Source organism: Paramormyrops kingsleyae, chromosome 6, assembly GCF_048594095.1.
Source record: "Paramormyrops kingsleyae isolate MSU_618 chromosome 6, PKINGS_0.4, whole genome shotgun sequence".
Lineage (NCBI taxonomy): Eukaryota > Metazoa > Chordata > Actinopteri > Osteoglossiformes > Mormyridae > Paramormyrops > Paramormyrops kingsleyae.
In genome coordinates, this window is record NC_132802.1 from 22623348 (window position 1) to 22640481 (window position 17134).

At 39.5% G+C, this 17134-nt stretch overlaps 1 protein-coding gene across 7 annotated transcripts in view; it reads left to right on the forward strand.

Annotated features, from left to right (window-relative positions):
• The window catches only part of LOC111842290 (membrane-associated guanylate kinase, WW and PDZ domain-containing protein 1-like), a 112024-nt gene that overhangs the window by 42058 nt on the left and 52832 nt on the right, over nt 1-17134 (forward strand). For 5 of the 7 annotated variants that reach the window (XM_072712895.1, XM_072712892.1, XM_072712890.1 and 2 more), the window contains exon 2: nt 1783-1899. The exons of 1 other annotated variant lie outside the window; for it this stretch is intronic. In XM_072712895.1, the coding sequence (XP_072568996.1) occupies nt 1783-1899 (117 nt within the window). Of the gene's footprint in view, nt 1-1782; nt 1900-12777; nt 12949-17134 lie in introns of those variants that run through there. One more of the 7 variants, XM_072712893.1, reaches the window with a different exon arrangement.

A 17134-nucleotide genomic window follows, 5' to 3' on the forward strand; every position in this document is an offset into this window, starting at 1 on the left:
CCCAGCGCTTTCTCTGATTCTGGAGTTTACAGTAGCCTACATGATTTATGTTTTTTTATTATTATTATTATTTTTTATTTTTTATTTTTTTTTAATATAGTCATATACATTTATTGGGGTGAAATGTCTAGAAGGTGTGACAGTATGAAAAAACAGATACCACCCAAGCCTAGTTTAGCCCCAACTCTGCTTTCTTTGTGCAGTCTTTGCATGTTCTCCCTGTGTTGCATGAATTTCCTCCAAGTACTGCCGTTTCTGCGTACAGTTAGATGAACGAGTGTTTCTGTATAATGCCCATATTTTTTGGAAGTGTGTGTGTGTATGTGTGTGTACCCTGCGATGGACTGGCATCCTATATTTAAAATTATTGACTTGCAATTCCAGAATTCCATTCAAAATTTGGCCACACAGCAGTTTGCATTTTCCCTGGACTCATCTGAGTTTGCTCCAGTTACGCTGCGCTCTTCCTAAAATTCCTGTGTATCCATGGATCTCAGAGGCTTTTTACGGAAGACATCTCACTCAGGATATATGCAGCATTGTGGCCCCGGGTTTTCAGGGATTGGTTTTGCACCGTTACACACACAAGCGGAGCAGTACTGGAAGGAAATAGGCTGTTAAGGATGTTTCCTGCTTCTGCGATTGAAGTCTCAGAATTCCATGGGTGGCTGGAGTTGACCAGACACCAGTCTCTATTTTTAAGTCATTCAGCCCCGTTGAAGCGGTAACTGATGTGAAATGAAGGCGGTGGATATTTGAGAGCATTGTTAACAGATTCTTATCTAGTTCTGCATCAGTTCTCTTTCATGTAACGAGCATTTAACTGCGACGAACTTGTTTGAAGAGATGGTGTTGTCACATACACTCAGCATGCAGTCTATTAGGTATACTTGCTTGTTAATACGTGTACACAGCTGCTCCAGCCAAACAGCATAACATGTCCCTGCAACAAGGTCAAGAGGTTCAATGTGGCTAAGCATCAGAAAGTGATTCTGAATGTGGTGTGACTGTTGGTGACAGACAGTGGTTCCAGAATCTCAGAAATAGCCACTTTCCTGGGATTCTCCCACGGCACAGTGTCTGCAGTTTACAGAGAGTGATGCAATAAACAAAAAATCATCCGGTCAGTAGCAGTTCTGTGGGTGAAAACACCTTGTTAATGAGAGGGGTTAAAGGATAACGGCCAGACTCGTTAACAGGAAAGCCGCAAGGTAAAATATCACAACTCAATACACCGGTTATGTGCAGTCGGGCTCCTCTGAAGGCACAACTCATCTACCACTGACGGGACTTTTCAGGCTAAAGTAGGTCCTTCCTGGTACTCGTGATCTTAATAAGGTAGCCACTAAGTGTAAATTGAAACTATATATTGAAATTGAATTTGTATTTTACTCGGGTATTAATACCTATCATTTTCCCATACCACTAGTGTGCCTGGATCCCATCCCAAGAAGTGCAGTGTACAGAGTCTTGGAAAGATGCACAGCAACACACAACAGGAGTTTGTGTGACAGCAGTTCATGTAACTGCATGTTTTTGGACCGTGGGAGAAAACTGGACTGCCTCTAAAAATTCACATTTGAAATATGCTAGTTCAAATATTCTCTTTTCCCTCTAAGTGAGAGTAAATCTTGGTATTATTTCTTAGTTCAGTATGTAAAAAAAAAAAAAAAGAAGAAAAAACACAAAACTGAACTAAAGTGTTTTGGGTCTACCAAAATGTTGGCTGATTTGTTGTTTCTTTGTAACATCACCAGTACGTCTTCTCATTTGTTCCTGCAGGAAACAAGTTAAATAAGGATCTGAAACACTATCTGAGCCTGAGCTTTCATAAAATGTCCCCAGACCACGCTCTTCAGCAGACCATCAGAGACAACCTGTATCGCCATGCTGTGCCTTGTAAGTCCTTCTCCTCTACTGTCATCTTCTGCTGAGGCAGAACATTGGTGTGTTTATATCAGAGTCACTCGTCATGGTACTGCAGTTAATTGGTAGGTTAGAAGTCAGGGTATGCAACAGGATCAGCTAAATGAATCATGAAGATTGATTGGTGGCATTTAACTATATATAAATTATGTGTGTAACATGCCAAGTCATCAAATTAAATTTATCAGACTGTATTTCCTTGTTTGATCCTGCTTTTGAAAGGCAATTTGAATTTATGAAAAATATATCCGCTTGGGACTCATAATTTCAACTCAAAGTAACAAAAGTATATCCATCCATCCATCCATCCATCCTATTCCTAGGCAGCACAGAGTACAAGGCTGGGATACATCATAGATGGGATGCTAGTCCATAATAGGGTGGACACACACACACACACACACACATAATATTTGTATGCACATATAAAACCCCAATCCCAGCTATGACAACCTTCACCCCACCTAGTCCTAACCTCAGCAATAATTAACCAAAATACAAAAACTTATGGCTATTTTAGTTTTTTATTGCAATCACAGATATTTCAAAAATTGAGTTTCTCCTTCTGTGGACCAAAAAATGTCCCCACAAGGACAAAATAGCACGTATTTATCATATTGTGGGGATATTTGGTCCCCACGGTGTAATATATGTATAAAGAACCCACCCACACATACACGCATTGTGATGCCCGAACACCAGAAAGGAGGCAGACCCCGTAATGCGGGAGAAGGGTTTATTGTCACGTAAGTCAAGTTCACCAAAAGCCAAAAGGGAAATCCAAACGGGTAGTCGAGTTGTGCGCGGAGAATCGAAAGCCAGTGAGTTCAGTCCTACAGGCAGAGACGGGACGTGGAGACGAAGGGAGGGGAGAGAGGAGGAAGGCAGACCAGGGATGCAGGGCAGGACAGGCAAGTGGGGCAGGCGGGACCAGGCAAGGAGGCAGGGTACGACGAGGCAGGCAGGGAAGACACAAGACAATGAAACGCTCAGTAGCTGACATTCGCATGGCAACAATACTTCGCACCGCTCTGTGGTACGCTTTGGATTTAACAAAGGTATCGATTTGTGCCGATTGCTAGCAGTTGTGTTGCCCCACCCCTGTGGGCGTGACACACATACACACACGCATGGGCGACATTTGACTCTTGAGTCAGGGGGGGCAAGAAAAACATTTTAACGAGTAGGTATCAAAACAACATCCTACCTTAGTGAAGGGCTAAACGTCGTCCACCAGGCGCGGCATCAAAGCGATTAACGGTCTTATCCAAATCTACGTGAATGGTCCGTTCAATGTTAAGTACTGCAATGTCCGAGAGTCTTTCCTGGCACATTGTGTTTCTCATATAAGTTTTCAGTCGGCGCAAGCAAGAAAAAATTCTTTCGCGCGATGCGCTATTCATCGACACAGTTAAGAAGAGCTTAAAGATTGACACTTAAGTGCTCATTCTGCTCAATTAACGTTACCTGTCTGTCATCAGCATTATCTGTTTTTGTTTTTTTGGAAAAGTACTTATCCAGCGTATTGGGACGCTTAGCCATTTTGCCCGATTGATTGTCTAGTTTTCTCTAATTTTCATACCAACAACAAACTAACTTAAAAAATAAAGACGCAACCTATTGCTTAATTTGCTGTGTCGCCCCCTATCAACACGGAGACCTACAACACATAAAATACATATTCTGAAACAGTATTTTAACAGTGAATTCTAAAATTCCATGATCGGGATATAGGGGGGTCACATGCCCCCCCTTGCCCCCCCTAATGTCGCCCATGCACACACGTACACATATCACGCACTATGGGCAATTTAGAGACATCACTTAGCCAAAATGCATGTTTTTGGATTGTGGAAGGAAACTGAAGTATCAAGAGAGAACCTTCGCAACACTGGGAGGACATGCATACTTTCCACATGCAGAGGAGGGTGGGATTCATAAACCCAACCCGGGACATGTCGCAACAGCGCTTCAGTGCTATGCATTGAACCATTTTGTTGCAGTATGAATAGCAGCTGAGTATTAATGTTGTAGTTTTATTTAAATGCAGACTTTTAAGTGCTATCATTTTCTACATAATGTCACACTACAGTCATATGTTTGCAATACAAGTACATAGCACTGTGACAGGAGAGATCTCAGATGATGTGATGCTCTAAATTTCATTCTCCTGAAACCGCCCGTTGCATTGGGTCTGTCCTTTTTACCCCAAATAATCCTTGGTGGTTCTTAAGCATCAGCAGTATGACAGTGAATCAGGAGATTTTGTGATTAATCAACAAGTTACCTACCAGCAGTAAATAAAGATGCTGGGATTTACTGAGAGTCACAGAACTCTTCCTGTCCATTTTTACACTCAGCATTGTAACGTCATCATTAGCCATTTGCACCTGCTTTAGTCCTCCTGCAAGCATTGCTCAGTGAAGATGCATCGGATGGTAGGGGGTCCTAGCTGGTGACTTGTCAGGGATTACATCGTCCACCCCCCACCCCACCCCACAAAAACAGCACATTGATTTGCATGCTGGAAGCAGCGCAGCAGTCTGCAGCTCAATTTTATTCCACCAGACGGCTATTGACCTGTGTTTTTCAGGCTGCCTGCATGTGTTGCTTTACCATATTCCTACATGGTAAATAGCATTCCCACGCCTTTGTACAGTGAACATGCTAGATGTATTTTAAAAAGAAAGTCCCTCCATGGTAATACAAACTGCTGAGGCTGTGGACAGCAGGTAAAGGGGACTGATCGGGAAGATTTATTGTACAATGGAAACCTTCAGAGCTTAGTCAGGACATTATTCTGTAATGTTTGCGAGCCAGAGAATCCCTGTAACATTATTATAATAGGGGAATTAGAACGACTGCATGACGCTGTGTGTTGTTTTTTTGTTTTTTCTTTTTTGGGAGGGGGGGTTTTAACTACAAACAGCAGGATTTCAGTACAAAGCCACAATGAAGGAAAGGTATTCTCAGATGGTCCTTTCAGATGCCGGGGAGGAGCAAAAATAATATGTGAACTCTTTAAGAATCAAATTGCCCAGTGCAAAGGAATACATGGATAAGCTGTAGCAAAACGGAGTTTATTAGTTCTTGGTAATACGTATCACACCTGACCCTCTGCAGTTCTGCATCGTTTACAGCTCCGTCTGCTCGATGCTCACACCTACTAAATGGGTCAATGACGTGGCACAATTTTTTTTGTGTCTGTATAGCTTAGATAAATTTAAAGGTGTTATAATTTGAAGATAAATTTATAATTTACTTGCATACTTTCTTTTTTAGGGATCTAGTCTTACATTTCTGCTTTTAATCAATTTTGAGAAAATATTTGGGGCATGATGGCAAAAATGTCAATGAGGCGTAACCTGTAACCTGTAAAAACTTGGTACCAAATAATTCACCTTGCTTAAAAAAGGTGAAATTCTCAATGAAACACCCTATCAACTAGTTTGGCATAATCTTACATTAGAATTATTTGACAGAGAATAAATGTAATAGAAAATCATTGTTTTTAATATTATAATTCATTTTGCGATTCACATTAGTTGGGTGAACTTCCTTTAATGGCAAGGTGGTGTAACCACCATTCAAGGAACATTATTATGCAAGAAATCCAAGTGATAGTAAATATTACAGAGACGAACCCCTGATGAGTTGATGCTGCATGCCAAGCTTAGTAACTTAGTAAAATATTATCATTTTGGCATTTTAGGGTGTGGTCAGGAATGCTTAGGTTTACATGTCAAATGGTATGACCCCAGGAAAACACTGACAGTTCATCATAATTATGAAAATGAGTAATTATTTTAAAACTTATGTTTGAAACATTCATAGAAAGGTCATATGCTAGCATAAGTGTCCATGATAATGCCTGTCAAATTTGATTTTAAATTGAAATGTCAAATGGTGTAACCGGTTAGCCTAAGCCTTTCTGTTAGAAGCCAATTTTGTCAAATATCAGTAGTTTATGATGCTGGTTAAAGATGTAATATGAACTATCTTGCTGCGTGGAACTATTTTTAAGTGTTCAATGCTATATTTTTGGAAAAAGCGATTTATCCACAACATTGTTATCAAAGCTCTGTAAGGCTTGGATAATATGATTGTTACATGACCTTGGTGTTTTACAAATGTTTATCTTTAATGCATATTTGTATTCCATTCATTTGCAATTGTAAACAATATAAAATGTAATAAATGTAGGTATATGTAATGTAATACATGTAAGTAATTCATAATGTAGCAAAATGAAATGGGTGAACAGTGACTGTTGAACAGGGACAGCAGTTTTAAAGGACCTAAATGTCCAGTACTTCATAAATAGGAGATATTTTACTCAAAGACTGAAATTGTTAAAAATGGTATGTTAAATTTCTGCTGTTTCATAATTAGTACAACTAGGGGTGGGCGGTACACCCCTAGTTACACCCCTAGGGCGGTCATAGTCATTACTGGTGCGATTGTCTTCCACGATATAGATTTACACTATACCGTTAACACCACGAGAATTCAGCATTTTAATTATACAACAGCATATTTATAAAAATAAAGCCGGTTTATCTGCGTTGTATCAACTTTCTATTAAATGCACTCCGACAAAGTGTAGCAGTAGCAAATTAACAAATTCAAAATAAACAGATTTTGTGTAATTATGCACAAACAAAATAACCTGGTTACATACTGTACATATGAATATATCCTCCTGAGACCGCACCCATTCATTTATGTCCATTGCAGTGGACATGTTGTTTTTGCATATATCTTTTCACTGATGTAAGGAAACGTATTTATTCCTGTACACTAAAGAGGACATGCTGTGAAATTAAAAATAAAGATAAATTTGAAAAAAGATGTCTTATTTCCTCCAAAGACATAGAAAATCACAATTAACCTAAAGCTGAAGGACACTTTTTTCCTTGGGTCTCAGGAGGTTAAAGTACCAAATTAAAATAAAACATATTTGCAAAATCAGCATATATATGCCCTGCTGCCTACTGTACATGCAAGGTGCGTGATAAAAGGCACAGCTACCCAGTTAACACTGGAACTGCCGTTTCCCACGCCAGTGAATGTGGAACTCCTTTAACTCCAAGGAAGACATGCTTCGGCATATGCAGCCCTTCTGTTTGTGCTAATATGTTAATAACAGCAACAAATATAACAAAAAGCTGTAATGTTCCTAAGAGAGCGGCTGCTCTGTCCTGAAATCTTACAGCTGAAAAGTTTTCAAACGCAGTATTTTATAAAATGCTGGATAAATGGACGTAGATAATTGGTTATTTCATGTTCGTTGTTTACCTTTTTTAACAACTGTATAAAGTAATATTATTTTTATACAAATCAGCCCATGTGAAACAACTATAGTATGTTTTTTAGGGTTGCCAATTCTCACGTATCTGGCGTGACACTCAGACTTTCAAAATCACGCTCATGCTAGAAACAATTTTACAGCAAATACATATTATTTCATTACAAACCTAAAATTGGCGACATCAAAACCATTTGGGTAGTTTGCAAACTCTACAGACTATTTAGAAGGTAATACAATGGTTACATACATGTAAATTCATGTGCATATGTGTGCAGACTTGTCTCGATTGAAAATCTCACTCCAGCCAGCTGACTGAAGTTGGCAACCCTGCATTTTATTTGAAATGAACTATAAAATTGTTCCAAAAATTTTAAAACAAATATGAGAAAACATTACCTATGACACATTTTATGTCTTTTTGAAATAAAACCTCCCAAACTCATCTTAAAGTGCACTTAATATATTAAAATATAATTTAAAAAATTACATAAAGCTACATGCTATTTCTTCCAAAACTTGCAAAAAAGTAACCTCCATATAATACCGTCACCATCCAAAAGGTGAAAAATACCATGATAATAATTTGAGATCATATCGCCCACCCCTAAGTACAACATAATAGTCTTTTTTCCCCTAATAGTTGCCACTTTTCAAGCAAGTGGCTCATCAAAGAACAAAAGTGAATGCTGATCCTTTTACTAGGGCCAATTACCTTGCCAGAAGAAGTGAAAGGTAGTTTATACACACACACACACACACACACACACTCACTCTTGGGATCACACTATCACACACAAGCTGATCACTTGTGTTCCGACTTACTGCCTGTGTCAGCTCTGCTAGATGGTCAGATGTCCCCGCACACAGATATTATGTAAGTCTCTGTCACCAGGCGAGCTCCAGATTTCTTTAGTGCAGGCTAGCTAAGATGACAAAAATGCTCCGTTATAATAGTTCTCGAATTTTCTAAAATAAGTGTCGTCTAGGTTTGTATCAATTGGTGTAACCAGTATTTTACATAAAAATATGATAATATATAGGAAAATTAATGTGGAATAAAACACAATCCCCTAATACAGTATATTAGCATGCTTTTTAACATTTTTACATAATTTGTCAAAGATTGTTTAAATGCTGGTGTTTTCAGCAAATGTCCTGCTCAATATTGCATAAATTTAGAGATAATACTAATAAAATCTGTTTTATGTGATATTTTAAAACGAAGTAATTATTTTATGAGTACACTTGCATACACTCTGTGTATAAAATGTTGAATATTTTTCATTCTTTTGTGGTTACACCATTTGACATTTTTAGGTACATTTAGTGTTACCTTTTGTTAAAGTGGTGCAAATGTGGATTTCAAATGACATGAAAATAACTCAAATATGAAATGTACATTTTAACAAACCTGATGCATACTTTTGAAATCAATTTTTTAAAAAGTTTTTTAATTGCTCATCTTGCCAGCCCTTATTTGTCACTGACCCATACATGTGCTCTCATATTAATGTACAGTAGTAGTGTATTATTGCTATCTTTTCACACTACGGCTGTCACGTTAGATTTTCACTACATGAGTATTGTTGCCAAAAGAACTCATGATAACGATATTATCGTGATATCTATAGACAATTTTAACAAAATAATTATGCTACTACTCAAATTCATCTTTAAATTTATTGTGTGTTTTGTTTCTTTCATTCTGGCAAATGAATTACACTCAAAATATGAATGTGGTGAGGTGGAGAGTCTGTAACCATAACTGTATAAAATCGTATAAATAGAACAATTACGCTTTTTGCGCTTACTGTTGATCGGCACTTCCTGCATTCTGGGGTGTCTAAAGAAATCCTGTAGTGACACCATTAGTATTCCTTTTAACAATATCACGTTCATTTTATGGATTGTGTGTGAATGATCTCCATCAGCCCAGAATGAGATATTCAGCCAGATATTCCAATTTTTGGATTCTCCGTGTCCTCTGTCTATTTAATATGTTTATGGGATCTCGTTAGGTACCCCAGTCACCATGGGGTGACCGTATATATATCCCTGATAGCTACCACAATTATGGTGCAGTGAAGTCAGTATTATGTTAAATATATGTTAAACCTATATTTCAGTTCAGCGTGAACCAGAGCTATAGGCCTGAGTATACCAAAATGTTGCTGGATAGCAGAAATTGAAACTGAAGGAAATATAAACTAATAATTCAATTTTAATCCAAAAATTGGACATAGACAACCAGAGCTAACACTTAAAATGACAAGCAAAGAAAATGGATTTTTTTTCACTCAGCAGATTCATAAGCACCAGTTCTCGCTACACAACAAAGCAACCTCTGTAGTTTACTGTTGTTGTAGACAATATGGTTTACCTTAAAATGGCAGGGTATTTTTATAATATTAGTTTTTCTAATAATAATAGTTATTTGATATGAAAAGGAAAAACCTCACCACTGGCTCGCAAGAAACTCCACTTTCTGGTCACTAAAACAAGACACTCCTCACTTAACGACCAAGTTCCATTCCTACGACTACAGTATGTCGTTAAGCGAACTGCTCGATAAGTGAGAAGCTGGCCTTTACTGATATTTCAAGCATACTGTACTGGTAGTGAGTTTGTGTCAACCATCTTTAGATATTGTTTTAACGTCACCTTTGCACCATTTATAACATGTTTAGTATATTTATAAATGTTTATACAGCAGTGTACTGTATACTGTAATAATAACGGAAATCAGCTGTAATATAGACTACATTACTTACAGTAGGTTTACATATTGTAAATACAGGTAATTGTTTTATTTACTGTGAATAAAGTTAAGATATAAAAGAAACCCCAACTTTGATAACTTATCTTGATGATTTCATCAAATTGGTTATAAAAATTTTCCGCTGCTTCTACATCCGAGCTTGCTGCCTTACCGCTGATACTCTGATTATGCAGGTTGAATCTCTGATGAAACTGTGGAAACCATCAATTACTTTTTATGTAGTCTTGGATATTGCGAACGCTACTGTAGTCAATATTGAGCAACTGCGCTAACAAGACTGAGTCTGAGAAAGGTGATGCGAGATGAGATGCTTGGCGCTGAGATGCCTCGCTGCCGTTTCCACGACCAAAGTTCTCGTACAGCTTACAAAATCGACTGGTCAGAGAGCTGGTCGTAAGTCCGGGCGGCCATTAAACAGGTAGATCGTTAACTGAGGTGTGTCTGTATTGCATTGCTACATGTCACAAGTAATTAATAGCACATTATCATTGTATGTGTAGTATCATTAAAAGTCATTGTGCTCCATCTACTCATATAATGGTGGTCGCAGTTGGTCTCTGTGAATCAAATAGTTAATGGCACTGGATTATTTACGGTATTATCATATATTTATTACTAACACAGTATTGGTATTTCATTTTTTAAATACAACTGTTACCACCAATACCACTATATCACTATACACCACTGGTGACAACCCTAGTTCACACACACATTCCCATATTTATCGATGGTGCATGGTGGGTCAGTGAATTAACACTGTTGCCTCACAGCCAGGTTGTGGTTAGGGTTGGGGTTACATTCGCACCTCTGTGTGTGGTGTTAGTATGTTCTCTGAATGTTGCATAGGGTTATTTCAGGTATTCTGGCTCTTTCCTGTAGTTCAAAGAAATGCAGTTAAATTGCTCATGGTATGATTATACATAACCTGCACTGCTCAAGATACACCCCGGCCTGTGATAGGCTGCCGGCCCCTCTGTGACCCTGACCAGGGTAAGTGATTAGATGAATGGATGAATGAATGAATGTCTTTCTGCCAGTGTAATGTATATCGATGTTGCATGTCTCACTGTACATGATTTTCCTGTATGTGAGAGAATTGTACCAAATGCAAATTCGGTTGTGTGGCAATCAACTTCTATCCATTATATTATTAACAAAGTTAAATAATAGTAAAAAAATAAATAAATAAAAATTACAAGAGAAGCAGGTGTGTAAGGATGCGTCTTTGTGCTAGAATATGTGTACAGCAATACCTAACATTTGTTTGAAACATTTCTGAACTAAACGAAAGCTGCATATATTTGCATAAATATACAAGGAATTATCTCAATTTTTTGTATTGTAAACCTTTGATATGTATTTTAATTAATCTGATAAATGCAGAATATTATGAAATAATTTTGCAAGAAATGCCAGACAAATCACTTGAACAAATATTTTTGACTGATAGCCCCATTTGATGAATACAACAGTATCATCAAAACACGATTTTGTTAGTGTGGCAGTGTGACGTACCAATTTGCCACAGTCGCATGTGAAGTATAACTAAAAGGCCAGAATAGTCTATGAGGAGGAGAGTACGTGTCAGGCAACTAGGCGTTTAGACTTGTGTTTTGGTATGTTAGTGGGATGCTTGTTTATGTGGACGAATGTGCGTGTGTCTGTGTCTCTGTGAGTTAAGTATATATCACATTATGGGGACATGTAATAAAAACCTGTTACTTTGACGTGGTGGGGACCATTTTTCTAATTTAACTCAATTTTATAAATATCTGTGAATGCAATCAAAAATGGTTGCTAAAATCTTTGTTGCTTATGGTTTAGGGCTGTATAGGGGTTAAGGTTGTCATTGTTGCGATTTGGGTTATTCCCATAGAAATCAATGGAGAGTCCCCACAAAGATATAGATGCCTAATCTGTTTGTGTGTGTGTGTGTGTGTTAGAAAGTGACAATGGAGAGCTGGGGAGGCCTGGGTGTCACTCAGTGACACACATTCTGACAGGGTTAGGGTGGGGTGAATGAGGGGGGGTTGGGCTCTAGAGGCTTTGTTTCAATCTGCCAGGAGAGAAACGCTCTCACAACAGGTGTCAGATGCCAGCGACTCCCCAGATGGAATTCAGTAGCAAATTCGGGCCAGTAGGACCTGGGGCCCTTTCCCGGTCCTTTGTGTGTTTTTGTTTTTTTTTTTTGCTCCTTTTGTTTAGCGGTCGTTTGAAGTTATGAAAACTGTGCATCTCCACACCTAACCGTTAATCTACAGCTACTCCACACCAACTGACAGTATAGCAATAGACAGCCAGCAGTCACTGTGCAGCATCACTCATTAATGTCTTAAGATTTCTTTTTGGGTTTGCGGATAAGCCATTATTATAATGTTTTTGCTTTTCTCTATTTTTTTTTAATCATCCTCTTCTTTATATATCTGTGACTATTTGTCTTTTTGTGCTATTCAATTTTAAGGATTTTTTATACCCTACCCTAACAGGTGTTTATTGGTGGTTTGTCGATTTTAGCCGTACCATCAGGAAGGGGCTGTCCATTTCTGAGTGCCCCTTCCCACTAGTCCAGTCGTAGCCATGGATGTTTTTTTTTGCCATTTTCTGACACTGTCAGAAAAGTGACATTAAATTCTACCATCTGTATTCTCTAGTGAAAGTATTCTCTGGCATAACTCACACCCCAAGTACGAGCAGCAGTGACTCCCCCCTCCCCCTACCACTGGCCTGCGTCTGCCTCCCCATTACTTGAGATCTGGCACGGAGTGTCAGCCTCCCTATGGGTGTCGTTCCTCTGCTTTTTCGCACGCTCCTGCCGCTGCCTCTCTCCTCACTCCTGCTTTCCGCTCAACCCGCCAAAGTCGTCTCTCTGCCAGTTGCACAAAAGGGAGAATTACCGCACCTGTACCACATACTCGGCTGGACCCTGCAGGCAAGTGCAAGTCGCTGTTTCGCCTTCCGACGTGAGACTGTTTTAGAGAAGCATTTAATGCATGCGGGGGGTGGGGTGGTGGGGGGGGGGGGTCGCGTGTGTAAAGGCATAGGGATGGCTTCTCGGGGGAGGGGTGGCACACTTGGTCAGCACATGCAGCCCAGAAGGACAGATGGGCAGTGGTTGTGGTCTTTTTTTTTTTCATCCTGCTGGCTTTGTATTCGGCCTACTGGTACACAGACCCTCCTTTCAGGGTGCATGAGGTGGGGGCACGCTGCAGCCGGGGGCTGTTTGGGGCCAGTGGGAGGGCTGTATCTAAGGCCAGAGAGGAGTAGGAGGAGGTGGTTGCTTAGCCACGAATACGCCAAGATCAGGTCCAGATGCCGTCGGGACAAAGGGGCTTTTCTGAGGAGACCGCGGGGGGAAGCACGGCACTTGCCATTGTGAGTGTCCGTCCGCATTGCAGAGTGGAAACAGGCAGCTCTGTTTTAATGAAGCACATGCCGCCCCGTAAGCTGTGAATGGAAGCATTTCTTTTTTCCATGCCCTTTTCAGTTCGTGGGCTAGATTTTTTTTCCCCATCTATTTAATAGCTATGTCACGGACTCTGACGGATGATCAGAAATGTAAAATGCGAGTAGGGAAGATGAACGCGCCTCCCTCTCTGTGCGAGGTGTAGAAAAACTGGAAATGAAATGGCAGGCGGCGTGATCCGTAAAGCGTACTGATGCAGACGGGCAGCTGTCTGGCAGCCTCGTTTGTACGTGTGCGCGCTTAAGATGCTGACATGCACTCTGCTTTCCGGCTTTCACACCGACATCACAATACAGCTCCCGTAATCAGCCATGTCCGACACATTCTTTATCAGTCAGCCTGGAGAATTAGACCTCCCTGTTTCCCCAGCTACCGTGGCTCGTAGATCAGTATAACTGATGCTTGTTCAATGGCTGATAACACATGACTCTATCTTAATTGTCAGCCAGACAGTAGGGCTGGGAGGGGTGAGGAAAGTTAAAGCCCTGTATGTATTAACGTAAGCAGAGTGTTCCTTTCCTGCGAGGTACTATGTTGCAGTCGAGTTAATAAGCACAGAGATTGTCTGTTTAATGTTTTTTTTTTTCTTTCTAGCTAGCCATTTTTTCCTGTCTCTATGGTACCCGGACCTCAGCTTTGGGGACCCTGCGTTAGCGGGCAGTGCTCGATTCCTCGCCCGCGCCTTGCCTTTGTGTTCCCCTCGATAGTCGGTGTACTTTCGGTCTCCTCCAGTCTTAAAACTCCAGATTTCTATCGGTCGATAGTTGCAGTGTCCCCGCCTCCATTGCACATCGGACAATTTAAAATGCGATTTATTTACACGCCTCACGTTTCTCTTGAATGTTACAACGTACGGCTGGGTAATTTGCATAGAGTTTTTTTCGGCTTTGTTTCTTGCATAAATTTACACTATAGATGCTTATAGTTACGATTCATTCTGTAATTCTTAAGGGTAGAAGAGTATGCTGTTTTATCATTATTTTGATGTGCATCTGGGACTTCATTGGTACTCGCAATACTTGCTTTCAGTTGTCATAATTCAGGCACTTAATTTTAGCCATTAAAAATCGAGGTTAAACGCCTATCTAAAGTTCATACTCTGACTATGATTCGTACCTTATTTTGAAGGTCTCTAATATGAGAGTAAAATATATTGTGAGAATGAATTTCTCATAGGCTGTGCCTCTATGAATTCTTGTTCTTTTAATCCTTGTATTCATTACTAAGTAGAGTATATGGATTTGACATATTGGGGGCACTGCTATTGCAATCAGGTGCAATTATGGGTTTTCGTATATCTGTCGTTGTCCTTCCGTAACTATTTTTCTGCTAGAGGCGGGCGGTGAGCCTAGATCACAGGGCAGACACTATCAGCACTCACCTAAACACATGTTTTGGACTATATAAGGAAGCCACTTTGTGTTTTTGTATTTCAGTGGCACACAGATTCTGTTGGCACACATCCTATTTTTGCTAGTAAATAGTTACCACTGTATCACCCACTTTCTGCTTTTGTTGTGTGTGTAACTGCACTTTTACTTATTTTTTTCAATAGCATAATCATGACCATTCCTGTATAGTATTATAAAGACCATTAGGTGCAAATGACTAGGTTGTTGGATACCACAGTCCACCTGAATGCAATGCACTCAAATCCCACTGAATATACTAGATCACTGTGGAATGGTTCAGTCTACAGAATAGAAGAAACTGAATCGCTGTACAAACGGTTCTTTCTGCATTCTGTTCTGCAGCATGATTCATGGATTAATACATGTTTATGGCAAGATACCATCTGTTTTTTATAATTATTAGCTGAAGTTCCCTTCCACACACACACACACACACACACACTTTAAATTCTTACTGAATTACAAGGCAAGTTAACACTCTCATACAGTGCTATCAATTCTATGTTCCCTGAATTTGAAAATCCCCCAGAGTCCCTGAAGTTCAGCAATATTGAAATTAATTCGGAAACCATGAGTGTGCTATTATGTGATCCCGTACGAGTTGCATTTGTATCTCAGTGCATATAGTCATTAGTGTGCAGGTTATTGTCTCATCTGGTTTGATCAGCACACCTTAGCACTTTATTTTTTAAGCATAATCTCACTATAGCATATCTTAGTTAGACTCTCAATTCCATGCCTTCATCTACATACTGTAATTCTTATCATATACAATATGTGAAATATATAACTGAATATTTATGCGGTTTATAAACAGCATTGATTATAGTTGCAACAAGATGCTTTCTTTTTGCACATTTTAAAAGGTTTCAGATGTTCACGGAACTTAGGTCAGCTGCATGTGTGGGAATGCAAATAGGATGAATACAGGACTTTAGTTTACTTATATATTTCTTTATTTATGGAGGGAACAAGTACAGTAGTAGGCGTATAAGATATGAGGTCATGTATATAGACACAGAATCAGATGGTGCAGTAGAATTTTCTTGCCATTGTTTCCTGTATACTGCTACCAAATGTAGCTATATAATTCTTCATATAATACAAAAATGAGACAGAAGCCTTTAGTATTTCTGGTGGTTTGAAAGACATTTTTTTGGGGGGAAGGGTGTTATGAAGGCTTAGATGTGCAGGAAGGGCCAATGTACCATTTACGGGCCACAGGAAAACTGAGAGAAGGCTTTTATTTCTGGCCATTTGATTAACGTTTCAAAGACGGTAGGCTGTGGTGGTATTGGAGTTTAAGGACTGTTGCAGTCTTTTGGCTCTGTTACATGAGAATAGCTTACAGGCATTAGTTGCAATGTTTTATGCCACAAAATTCAACACACACAGTACAGTTCTGATGTGGAGCTTCACTATCTGGGACAATTTGATTTGCAGATGATGATCGCTCATCCGGAGAGAACATGTCAAGGCATCATTTACTGTAGACTGAGAGCTGTTGTCTTCTTGGGAGTAAAGTGTCACCAGCAAAAATAGTGGTAACAGAAGCCATGAGAAATGAAATGTGGCATATAGAGACAATAACATTGATCCCCATAGTGTCCGAGCAGTAATATCTAAGGTCCAGAGAAGGGGCATCACCAGGTCCTGTATGAAGCCAGTGCTGAACATATGAAAGCGTGTGAAAAGCTCAGCACCTTCCCCAGTTAGCTGGGGAACTGTAAATATTTTTTCAGTTATATATGAAATAAATGATCTATTAAAAAGCAAAGTCAAAGCTTTAAAAGTAGATGACTTTGCTTATATGTATAACTGAGGACAGTCCACTGATTTCACTCCTCTACCTCCTTTGTTTATGACCTCAGACAGTTACTACAGCTGTAACCCTGACAGTTCAGTAGAGGAAACTGTACTGCAGTCAGTGCTATCAGCCTGCGGATTGTTACTTTGAAACTTTTAATTCACAAACATGCAGAAAGGGGTCTTAGGGATAGTTGTAATCCCTAAACAAAAATTCCCAGTCCTAAAAATAGCAAGCATTTTCTCCATCCTTTCAAGCAGCAGTATATCTCACTCTTCAAGCGTATGTGACTGACCTATTTTTAATTTCTGGTTTATTCTAAGGGGACAGAAACGGCCATCCATATGCTGTCTGACACCCTGTGTGTGACCCTGTGTTACACTCAGCGTCGCCTTCTGAATGGTCATGAATGGTCATAAGGTCATGACTCCAC